Below are 17,401 nucleotides of genomic sequence, written 5' to 3'. Positions count from 1 at the left end.
CTAAAAGATAGTACTAGTAACTAGTGTATAGTATATGTCGAGTCTGCTCCACTTGTTCGTGTATTTACTTCTCTAAAAGTAGCTAATGTTGTAATACAACAAAGAACAATTGGCTCGGTCAATTGATTACATAGCCTTTCCATCGTTTTACAAAGAGATTTTTAATCACATAAAAGAATTTTTCAAGAAGCTATGTCAAACTATTTCCTCTATCTGAATATGTCTAATAGATAGATTTATTTACTAGTGTAATGTAGCCATTTTGGGACCAAACCTACTTTGGTATATTCTTGGGTCATATCAGTCACATTTTGACAAAGCCAGGATAGAAAATTAATTCGATTTGATCTGAATAATCCTGACCAAAACCAAAATTGTTTATCTAAGTAAATCAAACGTAAACATGAGTAGGAATTCAACTACACCATAGAAACTGGCAATTCATTTAAAGTGTTTGTTTTTAAGCTTCTGGCAAAAAAGATGAGCGGGCTGTGGTCTTAGTCGTTTCTCCTCCTATTGCTTGTGGGAGCGGGGGGTTGCTCTGAGAGGATTTTCAAAACATTCACCAATGCCCGTAAACGATCCCAGATGTTCAAACCATAAAGAGTGTGCACCAGAGACTCTTGGAACTCGAATCCATTCTCAGCAATAGGATACTGCAAAAAGATGGGAGTAAAATTTACTTATATGATATGAAATGTATGAATGACAGGATGGTTTCAGTAGATGAGTAACTCACCTGAATAGGCTTTGGTATCTTGGTTTTAATAAATGGCCACCACCGGTCCTCCACAACCGACTTTACAAGACAGCAAGCTCGTAATCCTTCAATACCAGCAAATCTTCCAAATCCACTGTCTTTGACTCCACCAAATGGCAAGGACTGCATATCATTATTCAGGAGAAAATGTTAAAAGGGTCCATTTTAAAAAGAGACGTGAAAGAAAGGGGTGCTGGGGAGGACAAAAGGCGTTGGACTGAAAAGCTGGAAGTTCCAAAATTCTAAACAAAAGAGGGTTGTAAGAGGATAAACAATGTTGGACAAAGCAACTACAACAACATACAGAGTGTAATCCCACACAATGGGGTAAGGGGAGGGTAGAGTGTACACAGACCTTACCTCCACCTCAGAGGTAGAGAGGTTGTTTCCGATAGACAAAGCAATTGTTTAACGTAAAGAACTAATGGTCTTTTCAGGTAGTTGGCCTTCAGAAGAGAGATTTCAAGGTACATGGCAAAGCTTCAGGACCAATAACAGGCGCAGGAAGGTCATGAGCATCAGGAGTTGAGAATGGGAGTGAGTCATGAGTGGAAAGGTAGGGTAACTTTTGATAGTGTTTTACAACAGTTACTTCTGGCTGTAGAAGAGAGAAGGTAAGGAAGCTAATTTCTAGCTCGTCAAATTTGCAAATGCGGACATTTAAAGGCAGAAAGAGGATCTTTTTTGTTCTCCTTTGATGTAATAATTAGACCATGTGAGATCTGTAAATTTCAAGCAGATGCAACAGGGTATTTTCTTGAGGTTCACAAAATTCTCTCCTAATTTGTATGCATACCTCAAACATCATAGCAAATAGTCACATATAAGTATGCCAAACTCTTTGATAAAATGTTTCAAGAGCCTAATGCCTACAGGTACCTGACACATGTAATTTGATGCGAAGTCATTGATAGCAGCCCCTCCACAATGTAATTGTGAAGCTATATGCCTAGCACGACGCTGACTGCCTGAAAATACAGCACAACCAAGCCCATAGCTTGAATCATTTGCAAGCTGAACAACTTCTTCGTCAGAGCTGAATTTCATTATCGGCAATATTGGTCCAAAAGCCTGCAAGCAAATTGCCATATGGAGTTAGCCATACCACCTTCATCTCAGTAGTAACTAAAAAGATAATCTATCAACTGATGATACCTCCTCCTGCATCAGTTTCATTGTGTGATTCACATTAACAACCACAGTAGGAGGGAAGTACTGATCAACAGCACCTTCGCCAATATTGCCTACACTTCCTCGAGCAACAATTTCAGCACCTTTGTCTAGGGCATCATTTACTAGGTATTGAAGCCTTTCAGAATGCTCTTGCATGCATATGGCTCCCATGTCATACTTGCCGGACAAAGGAGGTCCCTACAATAAAAAAAAATTCAGTTTAAATATTTAAGTATTTTAGAAATCAGACTATGCTAGCAAAATCACAAATTTCAAAGCCATTAGTTTTCTGCTTAGGATTCAGGCAATCATTGTGTATTTATCTCTCAATTCTAGGCAAACTAATGCTTCTACGGCTCTCAATTATTAGCAAACCAGAATTTAGATAGGATCAGTGAGCAATATAACTAAGAAACCAAAAAGGCACCATGTGCAAAATGCTATGTTTCATGAAAGAATAAAGATCTTATAATGCATCGAGTTGAAAATATGACACAAATGAGAAAAGTTACATACAGCAGTAACCGATTTCACAATTTTGACAACTTCAGCAACAAAAGAAGAGTAAACATCCTTGTGAACATAAAAGCGTTCTGCACCAGCACAATTCTGCCCACTTGATTGGAGAGCTCCTCTAGCAGCAATTTGTGCAACCTGCATCAAATTTGATTAGTTCTTTTAAAGACTCATGAGAAACAGATAGAGATGAATGATCTTCTTTCTTTAACTTCTCGTAGAGATATTAAATGATTTTCCAATCATAGTTGAAAAGCAAACAAATGTACTTGACACCCAAAATGAAAGCAGACAGGAAAAGTTTATACATGCGGCACATCAACATCTTCACAGACAATAAATACGTCTTTTCCACCAAGCTCAAGGGTAACTGGTATCAGTGTATCTGAAGCACTTCGCATAATCTGTAGAACACTAAGAGAACATTAGAATTTATAATTCAACAGAAAAGAAAAGAAAAGTTAGTAAAAGGTATAGAGAAGATGAAAATGGAGGTTTTAAATCACTCTGTATTAGATGAGAATATATAAGCATGTATGCGAAGTTGGAAAAGAAAATGGAGCCTACCTTTTTGCCCACACCAGGAGATCCAACAAATATGATTTTGTCAACAGAGGATACTAGTGCTTCTCCAGTTTCAGCAAAGCTGGCAATGAAATTTTAAAAATGTATGACAAATCATACCAGAACAGAAAGGATAAATGTTGTATAATGCATACCCTGTTATCACTTCTACCAAGTTCTCAGGAGCTCCGACTGCAGCAAGAGCAGTTTGAATTATTCGCAGATAGAAACACCCGGACCAACTGGCATGTTCTGAGACCTAAGGTAACAAGGAGGTTATCTCGTCAAAAGTCAAAACCACAGCTTTTTTAGCAGTTCGCTTCCATGACGTTGTATATTTTGCAGCTTTATTTATGTGTATATATTTTAAGTTCAAGATCTGATAACTACATTTAAGCATGCTAATCTCAAATATTTTCCAATTGCATTCCATGTTACTAAAGTTCAATCCATGAGCAAACAAGCAATGTAGGAAGTTGGAAAAGAAAAAAGAAGACCTTTATCACAATGCTGTTTCCTGAGAAGACTGCAGCCAACATTGGATTAAAGATATTGTGAAATGGGTAATTCCATGAAACAATAGCACCAACAACACCAAGAGGAGAAAATTCCACTTTTGCAACCTTGTGAAGCATTGATCTCCCACATGAACTGCAAGCCACAACACACAACCATAAATTCCCATTACTCCCAAGGTATCAAAGGCTGAAACCATATAAGTTATGAATCCACTATTTTATTGAAATGCAAGGAAGATAAACCATTTTCATAACATACCGGTATTCAGGCTTTAGCCACTTTTCACCCTCTGAAAGAAGCCAATGGATTTTTTCACATGTAGTCATTATTTCTCCCAAGGAGGCATCTACCATTGTTTTTCCAGTATCACGCGAAGAGATACTAGCAAAAGTTGTTCAGAGAAATCATCCAACCCAGTCAAATGAAAATAGGAAAATAAGTAGCAGTTTAGCATGAGTAAGAGGCAATTCCAATGCAATTAACTCTTAAGACCAAAATTAAATGTTGTCATACGTGAGAGAGAGAAATCGAACAAACGGTAGGCTTTCGTAATCATGAGATTCTTCAGTTACTTTTGCACTTGTTTATTTATGATAAGTGAGACTCTATTATATCATTAGTTATGTTGCAAATTTTTGGACAGAAAACATTGAAGCAACCAACACTTGGAAATAAGGTCACTGACATAAAGTTCTGAACTCTAGGCAATAGCCTAATAGACTTCAGGTATCTCCTATCCAATTTTTTCTTAGTATATGATTGTGAAACGAAATTATGCCCAATGGAACCGTTTAACCTCAAAATGCTCAGTACTCCAGCAATCATGTTTCAAAGCACTTTCAATCTATTGGAAGAAGAGTGTTCACGTCAGAGCTAGAAGAGTGGGAGGGAATAAAATAACAATAGCTGCTACTTCTGTCTGAAGCTATCTTCACCTATTGATTAAGACCTTCAAAGTAAAACTCTTTTATTTCTTCTTTCTAAAGATGAGGCTAAGCCAACTGCAAAAGTTGTCTCAACTATCAGTCTCTCCTGAAACATTTTACTGTGTACACCATAGTAGTGTATAACTCAATCACTGAGAACATTTCATTTCGACGTCCAATAATATTAGGTCATAATTGTGTCTCTGTACATATAATGTTAAAAAAACATGGTCAACAATTAACCAAAAGGATCCTAAGCATTTCAGTATCATTCATTCTGCTCCTCGGACATAATTTAATGTGTCAATACTGTTGGCAGTGTAAAATAGCAGTTTTAAATGGTAAGTGTCCCTACTTGCATATAAGGTCTTGATGTTCAATAATATACTTCAGAAGTATACGTAGAAAGAGGCGTCTTTGCTTGAAGCTACTCTTTGCCCATATCTTCTGAGCTTTCCTTGCCTGTACAACCCGCTCCTTAACCTGAGCATGATTTAGTTTGTTAATTACATTTGGCTTGCATGTGTATATCTCACAAAAGTCCATTGATGCTGGTTTTAGGGGCGAAGAACAAGGAAATTAATAAGATTGCAGATGTGAGCTGGAATCTTATTTATAAGAACAAACCGATGTTGAAGTTCATGTATACGTTTATCATGTAAAGGTTCTCATGACAATATGTGGCAGCAAAGAGAAACAGCTAACTGAATGCCCAATCAAATCCTGATAAGATGACTGAGTATCTTTATGCAAAACTTCATAAAAGAACTTTAGATACTGAACGTCTGAACCATGTAAACAAGGGAAGGAGGGAAAAGGAAAAGTTAGTCTAGTGCATGACAGGAGATCTTGACATTTAGTATAGAGGAACACAAATACCATATTTATATAAGAACATAAATCTGACCTCATCAGGTTTCAGCGCCGGGAAATAACCCAGGTACTTCATTGTTGCTGGTTCATAGCACTGAACTTTGTCCGTATGCCTTCTCGAGGGAATCTAAATGAGCAAAATTAAGTGTGATAATATACAAGTGTCACATTCTTTCACTTTACGGAATGAACCATATAAAGTTCCACAAAAAATAAGAGAGCAAAGTCCATTTGAATAACTAAACGGACATACATACTACAGTAAATTTCAAACTGTGTCATCGGACTTGTTCTCCTAAAGAGAAATGCTTTCTTGATAGTGTAAGTGAGAGGAACTACTCTCAGTAAGATGTGAGTTGACAAACTACATAAAACTCATATTCTTGAACGGAAATGTTTTTGCAGTAACTTTTAACGTTTGGTTATCTCGAATTTGAGACAATGTTTTGTCGAAAAAGTTAGTTTCATTGAGAGAAGAAAATTGACTTCATAAACTTATGAATGGAACCCATTTTCTTTAAATAAAATATCCCCATTCTAATCTTAGTTCCATTGAGAGAAGAAAATTGACTTCATAAACTTATGGATGGAACTCATTTTCTTTAATAAAATATCCCCATTCTAATACTCTCTGTATGGTTGATGCAAGAGATATGTAGCAAGAATGGGGATATTTGAGCTCATTCATTCTCAAATATCCCCATTCTTGCTACATATCTCTTGCATCAACCATCAATAAGGTATTTTTGTCAAAATTAAGATACCACCAAAACACAATCATCACATTCTCTCTTTTCTTTTCTTTTGTTTAAAAGGTTATGTCTGGGCCAGCTTGTGCACAACTTGGTTAATCCACCATATATTTTCTACCTTCTCACAAAGTACTATACCATGTAAACTCAAGCTACCAAGGTTTAAAAAGATAAGAATAATTCATCTAGCATAGCTTCTGTTGGGACTTCAATCTTGCTTCCCAAGGTTGTCTCAACCGTTAGCTACCCCCTAAGGGGCAATTCAATCCTCATACTCTATCCACCACCTTTATAATAATAATAATAATAATAATAATAATATCACCTGCTTTTTTACTCAATTTGACATTGTAAAATGTTTAAGTAAATAATCACTAGTGTATGATTTCTAATGTAAAACACTTTCCACATACCTCTAATGGAAATTCAAATTGTTTTCTGCAATTCAGTAAATATCTATATTCTATAGCTAAGTGCCTCTTCATAAAGAAAGATACTACTAAAAGAGAGTTGATGAAATCCAACTAGTGAAATTTCGAACACAAAAAGGGAAAAAAAGAAGAAGCAAAAACAAAACAATTAAACAAAAACAAGCAAAATACAAACTGATACCATCTACAGTTCAAATCAACATCATATAAAAGTACCAAATTCCATTTAAGCAAGTAGGAATTTCATTCATTACTTACATAAATGAAGCTGTTGTCTTTAGCCTGATTCCCATCATCCAACACTACAATACCAAAAACATTATTAAACAACCAACAATGTAATAGATTCAAGAATATCAACAATGTAATACCATAAGGAGTACAAGTACAACAACACCATACCGGGAGGGTAGAGTATACACATACCTTACCCCAACAAAAGTAGAGAGGTTATTTCCAATAGACCCTCAGTTCAAAGGGAACAATAGTCCAAAGAAGTCTAATACCACAAGGAGTAAAAAAAAATAACAAATCATCTATTCATTCTGTCCCAATTTATGTGACACCTTCTACTTTCCGAGATTCAAACTATGTCAACTTGACCATCATTTCAACATGCATTTTTCATCATGAGAAGAATGTCAACTTACATTATCTAATTTTTTCCAAAATACTGAGCTGATCTAATCTAAATTAGATTATACCATAAGGAGTTAATTTTTTGTTAAATAAATCAATTAATCTACACCTTCTACTTTCCGAAACTCAAACTACGTCAACTTTAACCACCATTTCAACATGCAGTTTTCATCATGATAGATTTTAATTCTAAAATATTGAGTTCAACTAATCTATTCTAATTTAGCTTCGATAAGCTAAAAATGTAACACAAATTGGAACTGAATAAATTACTACTACAACATTTCAATAAGCAATTTAAAAGTAGTTCAAACAGCAAAATTCGTATGGAAGCTTACCATCAGAAGTGTCGACATCAATGGAAGGGACATTGTCAGGAATGAGCATCAACAGTAATTTACAGATCGCAAATGCGATAGCGATAACAATCAACGGCCACCAGAACGCCATTAGAAGGTTTCTAGAAGCTTCAAAGAAGACTAATTAGGGTTTTTCACACAACTCTTAGAAGGAATTTGAAGGAATCGCCATAGCCATAAGAGAGAAGAGAGATTCTAAGTTCCTCGTAGACGTCGCTTTTTCAGTCGTCTATTAAATTAAAAAAAAGATAAATCAGTGGCGGTCTAAAAGTCGATTTGCACACATTTTAAATATTGATATTTTTTTTTATGGCTGGTTTGGCCGATTGTACTGTTTAACTTGACTTTATTTCATTGCGTGTGAACAAATAGACATATACGATTTTATTTCATAACGCGTGAACAAATAGACATGTACGACTTTATTTCATAACGTGTGAATAAATAGATATATACATCCAGTGTTTTAAAAGACTCTGTTGAAATTCGCCTCGGGGCTCGTTCTGGGGCGGGATTCTAGCAAAACACCCCGAGACTCAAATGTGAGACTTACATCGGGATAAAAATAAACTGCAAAAGCAACTAAGGAAAGTAGCATTGATGGAACGGGGGATCGCACCTTCAACGAAGAAATAAGGTGACCAGCCCTAACCCTTCATCCTATTTCATACAACCTTGGTCTGTAAAACTTGCGCCCGACTATACGCCCTATGCACGTCCAATGCTGGAGGTTCGCCTTATAGATCTTACACAATTTATGTGTTAGAAACTTTAGTTAACATTGTTGACCCTCATAATTCTTGAATAAATGAATGATACTTAATATTTTTTTAATCTATAGAGATATGAAGATCGAGAGTAACTCAAATAACAAGTTGCAGTATCTCACCTTTACTATTTGGTAACATTGTGAATGTGATGATTTAGTACGTAACATTTCTTTTAAAAATACGTAGCGAAATTTTACTTTTCCACTTATCATTGGTCTTCATGGTTTTGTCATATGTCTCAAAATTATCATATTTTATTTAGCTATTTGAAAGTGATTTTATTTTTTTTCATGATGGAGTGATGTTTTTATTATAGTAGTAAGTATTATTGATTATATATTTATTTTTATTTTTTTTTGGGGTGGGGGGGGGGGGTAAGGTAAATAGTATAGTATGATAAAAATATTTTTAGAAATAAAGATTTTTTTATTATAAAAATTTAAGATATTAGAATATTTATACTTGTATAATCATGTTAGAAGTTTTATTTTCTAAGAGTTTTCTTAATTATGTTTGTAATTATTTCAAACTATTGACGTTTTTTTTTTATATAATTTCGTGTTATTATATTATTATACTATATTGTAAATTGAAAATTTAAAGATNACTTAATAATTTTTTAATTTATAAAGATATGAAGATCGAGAGTAACTCAAATAACAAGTTGTAGTATCGCATCTTTACTATTTGGTAACACTGTGAAGGTGATGATTTAGTACGTAACATTTCTTTTAAAAATACGTAGCAAAATTTTACTTTTCCACTTATCATTGGTCTTCATGGTTTTGTCATATGTCTCAAAATTATCATATTTTATTTAGCTATTTGAAAGTGATTTTATTTTTTTCATGATGGAGTGATGTTTTTATTATAATAATAGTAAGTTTTATTGATTATTTTCTTCTTCTTCTTCTTCTTTTTTTTTGGGGGGGGAGGGGGAGGGGTAAGGTAAATCATATAGTATGATAAAAATATTTTTAGAAATAAAGATTCTTTTATTATAAAAATTTAAGATATTAGATTATTTATACTTGTATAATCATGTTAGAAGTTTTATTTTCTATGAATTTTCTTAATCATGTTTGTAATTATTTCAAACTATTGATGTTTTTTTTATATAATTTCGTGTTATTATATTATTATATTATATTGTAAATTGAAATTTAAAGATCCATAGGGCTTACGCCTCACCCTATACTAAGTAAAATGCCCCGCCTCACACCCCCTCCTTTTAAAACACTGTAAACGTCCTACGTGACATAATCTACATAGGACAATTATATTGTTTCATTTGGCATAAAACATAAATATGTTATTTAACTGGATTTCATCTCACATTTATGTCCTTCAATTTTGGGTGTGCACAAGTAGACACTTAAACTTATAAAGTTGAACGAATAGACACACGTCTTACGTGACATAATACACATAGGACAATTTGCACCCTATGTGGATTATGTTATATGTGATGTGTGTATCTATTTGTTCGACTTTATACAAATTCAAATGTCTACTTGTGATTATTCAAAATTGAAGGACGTAGATATTAGTGTATATCTATATGCTTCAATAATGATCACTACGGGTTAAATGGAAATTCGGTGCATATAATATATGTGTTTGTTGGGTTCGGAAAAGAGTCGCATTCCGAAAAGTGTGTTATAGATATTCTATCCTAATACAAACATTAATGACTATTTCCATAACTTAAATTCAAAACCTACATGTCAGAAACAATTTTACCGTTACTCCAAGTCTCCTCAATACATGTTAGGAAAGGTAAATTTCAGCAGAGCATTGTCAGAATCTAAGAATGTTTATATTCTTTTGGTAATACTCAAAAATTATTGTAAAATATTCCTATATTCTCATAAAAGTAATTAATACATAGTTTTTCTTTGCCAACAATACTTTGCTTTCTGACAAAACAATGCTTCTCTCAAAATAAAGTAAACAAATAATGACTTCTCCTACATGTTCAACTCATAAAAAGATACAAGTTTCTCTCATGTTAGACACATTTATAACACTTACCAATCATCAAATATTTCTACATTTTATGGTTTTTGTCATCAACAACATATTCTGATTTGCATTCATCTGGTAACTTCATTTCACCTCTTACATCCTATAGACGTAGCGGATTATAATAAGCAGAATGCACTGACTCTGAATCTTGAATTCGTCCTTTCTTAGCGCGATTGTTGGAGGTGAAGTAGTACAAATTTGAGGTTTTTGACTTGATCTTTTTCTTGTTTTTGCAGAAGTTTAATGAAGTAAGGCTTTTGGAGGGAGCCAATTCTACTCATGTTTCAAGGAAAGATGAAGGAAGAAGATATATCTTACACAAATGTCAAGAGAAATGATGATGAATTACGCGATATCGTGCCAGAAGAAGAAGATCTTGCACAATCAATTGATGAAAAGATGAAAAATGTCTCAAGTTTTCGACGTTTCAACAGAGTTCCTCAAGAACTTAAAAAGGGAAGTGAATATAGTTACTCTCCTAAATTAGTCTCAATAGGTCCTTTTCATCATGGAGTTGATAACCTTAAAACTATGGAGGAACATAAGTGGTGTTATCTCAACACACTTGTTAGTAGAAAACCAATAAACACACAAACCATTTTAGATAATTGTGTGAAAACACTTAGAAATTTAGAGGATAAAGCAAGAAAATGCTATGGTGAAAACACATTTGAACAAATTGGAAGTAATGAGTTTGTTCAAATGATGTTACTTGATAGTTGTTTTCTTATTGAGCTCTTTATCAAGTTTGTTATAAAGGGTTTTCGACGTAGAGATGATATACTCTTTATCAACTACGACATGTTTTTCCGTCTTAGATGTGACTTGATTCTACTCGAAAATCAGATCCCATTCTTTATCCTTAACCAAATGTTTCACTTAGTTCCAATTCCTAAAGAATGTACTTACTCCCTCATGCAACTTGCTTTACTCTTCTTTAGAAAACTGATTCCTGGTGATGGACTTGTAACTATACAGAAATTTGGTCCTAATGTTCACCATATACTGGACTTGATTCATCATTGTTATCTTCCAACGAGTCCACAAGTTCACTCGAATGGAACACAAAAACATATGCATAATGTGTTACATCTTCATGATGTAGGGATCAAGTTCAAGAAAGCAATAAGTGATAGTGTCATGAATGTAAGATTCACTAAAGACAGAGTTTTGGAAATTCCATCATTGAAAATACATAGCTACTCTGAGATTTTGTTCAAGAATATGGTGGCATTGGAGCAATGTGGAACCTTTAGAAGTGGAACAAAGCACGTTGCGTCTTACGTTTACCTCATGAAAAGTCTTGTAAGGTCTGCAGATGATGCAAGTTATTTGACAGATAGAGAGATTTTGCATAGCAGTTTGTATAATGATGATGAGATTTTTCAACTGATGATGAGGCTTCATGTGGAGTTTGATGTCAAGGATTTTTATTATAGTGGAATTTGTGAGAAAGTTAATGGATACAAGAAGAAAAATAAGTGGAAAAAATGCAGCCAGAAAATTAGCAATGTATATAAGAAGACTGCCAAAGGAATTTCATGCTAACATTTTTTTTTCTTTAGTAGTTTTATGTTTTTGCTGCAATTTTAGTTTCTTTTGTTTGCATTTTTATTGCATTATGCTTGAGAAATTATTATATGGAGATTTGAAATTATATCTATATATGCTTGTTTGTTTTATTACTATATTCAAAGTCAAAACTTTACTGTACCTCTTTGTAACTACGTCATTTGTCCGTATATGTTTTGGCCTTTTCTTGTTGTTGCTTCTGCTTGTTACTGTTGCATCCTTTTCATTTTTCGTTCAAAGAGCCTATCGAAAACAATCACTCTACCTTCTCAAAGGTAAGGTAAGAACTACTCTACGCTCCCCAGACACTAAATTTATTGTTGTTGTTATAGCAAAAGAACATATGATATAGCATAACATAACATTAAAAAACTTGACCATCATACGAAAATGTAGTTAGATATGGAAGATTATTATAGAGAAATCCGACTGTATTACTCTTTTACTCAAACAACATACATTGTTTTGAGTATTAAGAATAAAAAAACCAGTCAATGTCACACTGAATTTCTTTGCTTCATCTTAACTTCTTCACATCTTCAGAGAAAAGACGATTGTTTTTCTATACAATAACACTAAGAAATAACATCTGGTAAATCATGTTTACACATTGGACAATCTTTATAATCGATGTCACAATAGCAAAAGGATAAATATACTACATTTTTTCTGCATAAGTTGGCTGAAAGTGAAGTAAATTGCCCCTGTCGAACTCCATAATTACTGCTGGCAGATTTACGATTCATCCATAAAGACAGCACCGTGTCCATTAGCTTTCATGAATTTCTTAATCAGAAGTGCAAGTATAGCGATTGTAAGTCCAACTGCTGCCCATGTGAAGAAACGGTCATCAGCCTGCCTCGGAATGCTCTGTTGAGGTGTATGCAATATCCGATGCTCATTAGGTCGAACAGCAGGGGGCTCTATAGGTGCCTGTACAGGATCAGCATCTAAAGCCAATTCACGTCTTTCTTCAGTAGTTGTGTCAGCAACAGATGGATTAGGACGTCTTTCTTCAGTAGCTTCATTGCTGGGGTTCTCAGGACTCTCTTGAACCTCGTCCTCTCTATTACTGTTCTGTTCTTCAGGAGCTGGTGAGGTAGTAGCTTGAGGAACTGGTGGTGCTTTGCTTAGCATGTAATCATGTATCTATAAAATAAACCAACTATTAATTCTCATGCCCACAGATAACAACTTATTGGCTGTCAAAATGATATTCAGATAATGCTATACCTCGTCAATCAGCTTCTGGCGCTCAGGAGTCCCATATCTTGGAGCCACATCACGAGATTTAATAGCTAAAACACGCCTTTCTTCCTTTGTGTATTCTAGTGATCCAAGGGCACCATTTGGGCTGGTAGGCATAAATGCGATCAGAGCTACCAGCGCAGTGCGAACTGCAAATCAAAAGTAAAACAATTAAATACGGATTAGCTTCAGTAGCTGTGCACCTGCCAAAACATGGGAAGCAGCATCCATTAATTCAGAAGACTATACCATGCAGTAGCTTGATCCACCGAAAAATGCTCCTCTCTAGTCAATACAACTAAGGAATAATAATTGCAAAAAAAGGTTGCTCACACTTCACTTTTTGATTTGAAATTTTTGCCTACTACAGTATCTGCATTTTTGTTTTGCTCAAGTACAGTACACCAGCAGCCATTATAAAAAAATTTAGTGCACGTATTCAATCATATCTTCTATCTTTTACATCCATCAACACAACCTCATGCTATATTTCAATAATAGACTCAGCAAAATACAGCCACAAGTTAAAAGCAATGGAGCATATAATTTTTGAGGGAAATTTCCAACTCATGCAGATGAAGATATCTTTTTATGTCCTAACATGTCATTGCCTAAAATTGCAACAAGAGGAACTGTTCTATTGCTTTCACGTAAACAGGGTATCTGTCAATATATCCCAAGAAAAGAACGCTAAGACAACGATATGAAAGTGAAATTCATCAAAATATAACACATCGGGAAAAATGGTAAGAGAGAATGATGAAGTTACCACTCCATGACGGTTGCCAGTGCTCAGGATGATGATTAGAAATACTCAAACAAATCTTGGTTTGAGTTTCAAAACGTCCATTTGGCTGAAAAGAGCAAAACCATGAGTTAGCAGATTATTAATATTAAACATGAAATGAATCAACTCTAAACCTAGATGCTAATGAAATTTGGCTTCTCCAGTCTGTAACCTGACCCACCCACAAAACACTCCTTTTTGCCCCCACCAACCCAATAATCCCATCTATTCTCTTTCAGATCGTTAATCCACGAACCTTTTGTTTTGCTTCTCCAACCTTTTTAGCTACCCTCCTGAACGAATTTGTGTAGCAAGGGAGCGGGGAGGGGGGCTTGGGTCACACCTCAAAACTTATTCAAGATTTGCACATGGAGCAAAGCAACAACTTCCTTCAGACTCGAGTCAGATCTTATCGTATGGTAAAAACTTTCCTAAGAGTTGCTGACTTTCCACTTGAATTAGAAATCTCTTAGCCTCTTTTTTCCCATGATACCTTTTTTTCACATCAAAACTTATTAGCACCCTGCCCGGCCCAATCTGTAAAGTCTGCTTGTCGCAGTGTGGGGTTTAACCGACAAAGCTCGCGCCTTGCTCTATTCCAATTACTAAACCTTGTTCCATAAAATGACTCAAGGAGTAAGACGAGCTTTAAAAATAGAAAGAAACTCACTGTCAAAAGCATGAAAGAAGGAGGCTTGAAAGGATATTCGGCTGGCAACTGGATTCGTCCATGATAAATCCCCCCTTCAAACTCAGAATCTCGTGGACCCCTGATTGCAAATTGCCATTCAAATATGTTCTCCTGAAAAAGTAATATAAAGTTCAGTTTTAAATGGCTATGTCGTTGTGCAAGTCCTAGAATTAAAAGTAACTTGTAAATGGAAGACAACCAGTCATTTATCAATAGAATTTCATGCAAGACGCAATCTTTTGAAGTTATATCGACAGAATCAATTATGATGAAATTCATTTACCAGTGATGGATTCAAGATCATATATACACATGTTACCTCATAGGAATAGAAGGAAAATGCCCAAAAATCAAATCTTGACCATGTATACACAACACCACATAGTCATCAAACAGAGAGCTAGAAGAGCACATAGATCATTCATTGTTAGTGAGGTTTATTCTTCAGCAGGATCAACTAATATCCTTGACATATGAACTTAGATTATAAAACTTTATTGAAGCTTAAGAGTTTATATCATGAGCATTCTTATATAGAACCACTATCATATTAAATACTAGAAATCAATGGTTGCTGCTTGTCCAATTTTCAATTTATTTTATTTTGTCAGCAGTAAATACAGCAAACAAGCTTTTGCCAAACAGTTTCAAATTTTTAAACTTGTACATCCATGCAGGAAAAATCGCATCAAGGAAACAGCTTCCCTACCAATGCAGTAAACCATCACTTCCATAGCAAAAAAGCAAACAAGTACACCCCCGCCTCCCCACCACTCGCGACAAAGCAAATTAGCTATACCCTCTTACCTTGAATACCAACTAACCACACACCCTATTTACATCTACACTCATACAAGCAGACAAATTCTCCAATGTATTGGACACTTCTTGCTTATCCCAGTATATTTGACTAACTTTCAAATGGATCCAGCAAATTTACCTACATCCACTTGTTTCACAGTTTTAGCTCATGGCAAGCGAATTAGACTAATTTTCTAAGCTAAATCAAACTACATTAATCCTCAATTCTGAAAATTAGCACATATAATTTGCAATTCACCTAAAAAGTTAATCTTTTTAATAAATTTGAATCTCATAAAGCAAAAAATGCACCACATTAAAATTCTAGATCCAAACAGATAAAACATGAAAGGATAAGATCGATTTCATAAGAAAAAAAGGAAAATTAAGGAATTAAATTGAAACCTCAAGAGGAAGGCTCATGAAATCATCGGAAGGGTTTGATTGCATCTCTTTAACCTCCTGTAAGATTCTCTTCACCGCTGGATTTTTCAGATTATACTTGTCTTCCGCCATATCTATTACTCTGAGCCGCTGCCACTGTCGTCGCCGCCGTCTCCGGTCACCGTAAACCCACAGCCGGTCAAAAAAGTAGCACCGATAATGATGAATAAGAAAAAAATTGGTGGGTGAGAATATAATAAATATAAAGAAAGTAAAGATGGCGGGTGACGCGTCATCACTATGACGTGGCGACTAATTATTGGATAAAATGACAAAATCTTAATGAGTTGTTTTAGTAATAATAATTCATGATTATGAAAAGATTAATATATTGACTAGAAGGGATGGATTTATAGCTTACCCCTCACGCTTATCGAAGTTATGCTCGAAAACTTCGTCTATGGAATATTATAGAGAGAATTTTATTTATAGCTTACCCCTCACGCTTATCGAAGTTATGCTCAAAAACTTCATCAAAGGAATATTATAGAGAGAATTTTATGTGTTACGATAAATTCTTTTATACCAATTTAGTTGTTAGAGGCTCCTTCAACGTGACAGTAGATTACCCTGACTTACTTTTCCCTTACTAGGATTGACTCTTTATAATTCTCAATTTAGTATTTATGAATGAAGAAAATCGAACAAATCTCATGACATTTACGATTGAAAAATTTGAAACATTACTTGAAAAGCATAGTCACAAACTATCGAATATCAATCATTATTTCTTAAAAGGCGTGCAAACTTAATTAAAAGATTCAAGATCACATTAGTTGAAATGCAAAGTATGAAACACATGATATTGAATTCTCAAATTGGGGACTTGTAATCTTGTTTCCTAGGGTAAGCCTCGAAAAGAGGAATGGGACACAAAAAGACAAACTTGTGGAAAACTTCACCATCTAGAAAAAGAAGTCATCTAAAACTCCAAAAAATAAATTTAAAAAGATGTGGCTATCCAAAAACATTAATATTGACCCTTTTAGTGTGAGACTAAAAAAACACCAATGACCAAAATCAACCAACACATCTCCATCATGTTTTACTACACAAGAAAGAAAGAAATTAAGCAACCAAGATAGAGGCATGGAAAAAAGGGCAAGACCTTCAACAACATTACATAGGCATACAAGTTAAGTCCGAAAAGAATGAGATGCATGCAAATCTTATTTTTATCTTTGCAGGCTAAAGAGGTTTCAAAAAAGGCAAAAATTTTACCTACACGTAATGAAGTTCTATTTATCTGTCCTAATTCTTTCTTTCAAATAACTAAAAACCTTGAAGCTATTGAGGTACAATAACGTTCCAGTATGATCCCACAAGTGAGATCTACTAGATACACAAACCTTATTTCTACCTTGTGTGAGGCAAAAGATGTTTCCGATAAACCCTAGGCTCAAGAGAAGTGTTTTCAAAAACAGGTTTGACAAATAAAGTCATGGTGAAAATACTATAGAAAGTTGTTGAGATACAAAAGAGAGAAAACCCACTGGACTTGATATGCAGAGTAGCAAAGAGATAGGAGGGGGGGGGGGGGGGGGGGGG

The 17,401-nt window shown here is 34.6% G+C and overlaps 3 protein-coding genes across 3 annotated transcripts; 1 reads left to right on the top strand and 2 right to left on the bottom strand.

Moving 5' to 3' along the window:
• Nucleotides 1-329: 329 nt before the first annotated feature.
• On the bottom strand, nt 330-7,771 carry LOC125862446 (aldehyde dehydrogenase 22A1). Its single transcript, XM_049542515.1, has 14 exons — nt 7,492-7,771; nt 6,773-6,816; nt 5,366-5,458; nt 4,814-4,941; nt 3,791-3,913; nt 3,511-3,664; nt 3,169-3,272; nt 3,017-3,095; nt 2,758-2,853; nt 2,450-2,587; nt 1,916-2,131; nt 1,640-1,831; nt 740-883; nt 330-656 (listed from the first exon to the last, which is right to left on the bottom strand). The coding sequence occupies exons 1-14, from the start codon at nt 7,601-7,603 to the stop codon at nt 498-500; spliced, it is 1,782 nt and encodes a 593-aa protein (XP_049398472.1). The 5' UTR covers nt 7,604-7,771; the 3' UTR covers nt 330-497.
• Nucleotides 7,772-10,572: 2,801 nt separating this feature from the next.
• On the top strand, nt 10,573-11,939 carry LOC125862694 (UPF0481 protein At3g47200-like). The gene has a single exon (XM_049542818.1). It carries the CDS (start codon nt 10,590-10,592, stop codon nt 11,856-11,858), a length of 1,269 nt encoding a protein of 422 aa, XP_049398775.1. The 5' UTR covers nt 10,573-10,589; the 3' UTR covers nt 11,859-11,939.
• A 481-nt stretch (nt 11,940-12,420) lies between these two features.
• Nucleotides 12,421-16,030, bottom strand: LOC125862363 (ubiquitin-conjugating enzyme E2 32). Its single transcript, XM_049542412.1, has 5 exons — nt 15,815-16,030; nt 14,588-14,719; nt 13,900-13,984; nt 13,116-13,279; nt 12,421-13,031 (listed from the first exon to the last, which is right to left on the bottom strand). The coding sequence occupies exons 1-5, from the start codon at nt 15,923-15,925 to the stop codon at nt 12,618-12,620; spliced, it is 906 nt and encodes a 301-aa protein (XP_049398369.1). The 5' UTR covers nt 15,926-16,030; the 3' UTR covers nt 12,421-12,617.
• Nucleotides 16,031-17,401: the final 1,371 nt, after the last annotated feature.

This window comes from Solanum stenotomum, chromosome 4, assembly GCF_019186545.1.
Source record: "Solanum stenotomum isolate F172 chromosome 4, ASM1918654v1, whole genome shotgun sequence".
NCBI classification, from domain to species: domain Eukaryota; kingdom Viridiplantae; phylum Streptophyta; class Magnoliopsida; order Solanales; family Solanaceae; genus Solanum; species Solanum stenotomum.
The sequence above is the reverse complement of the archived record's forward strand: the minus strand, read 5'-3'. Positions and strand labels throughout refer to the sequence as shown.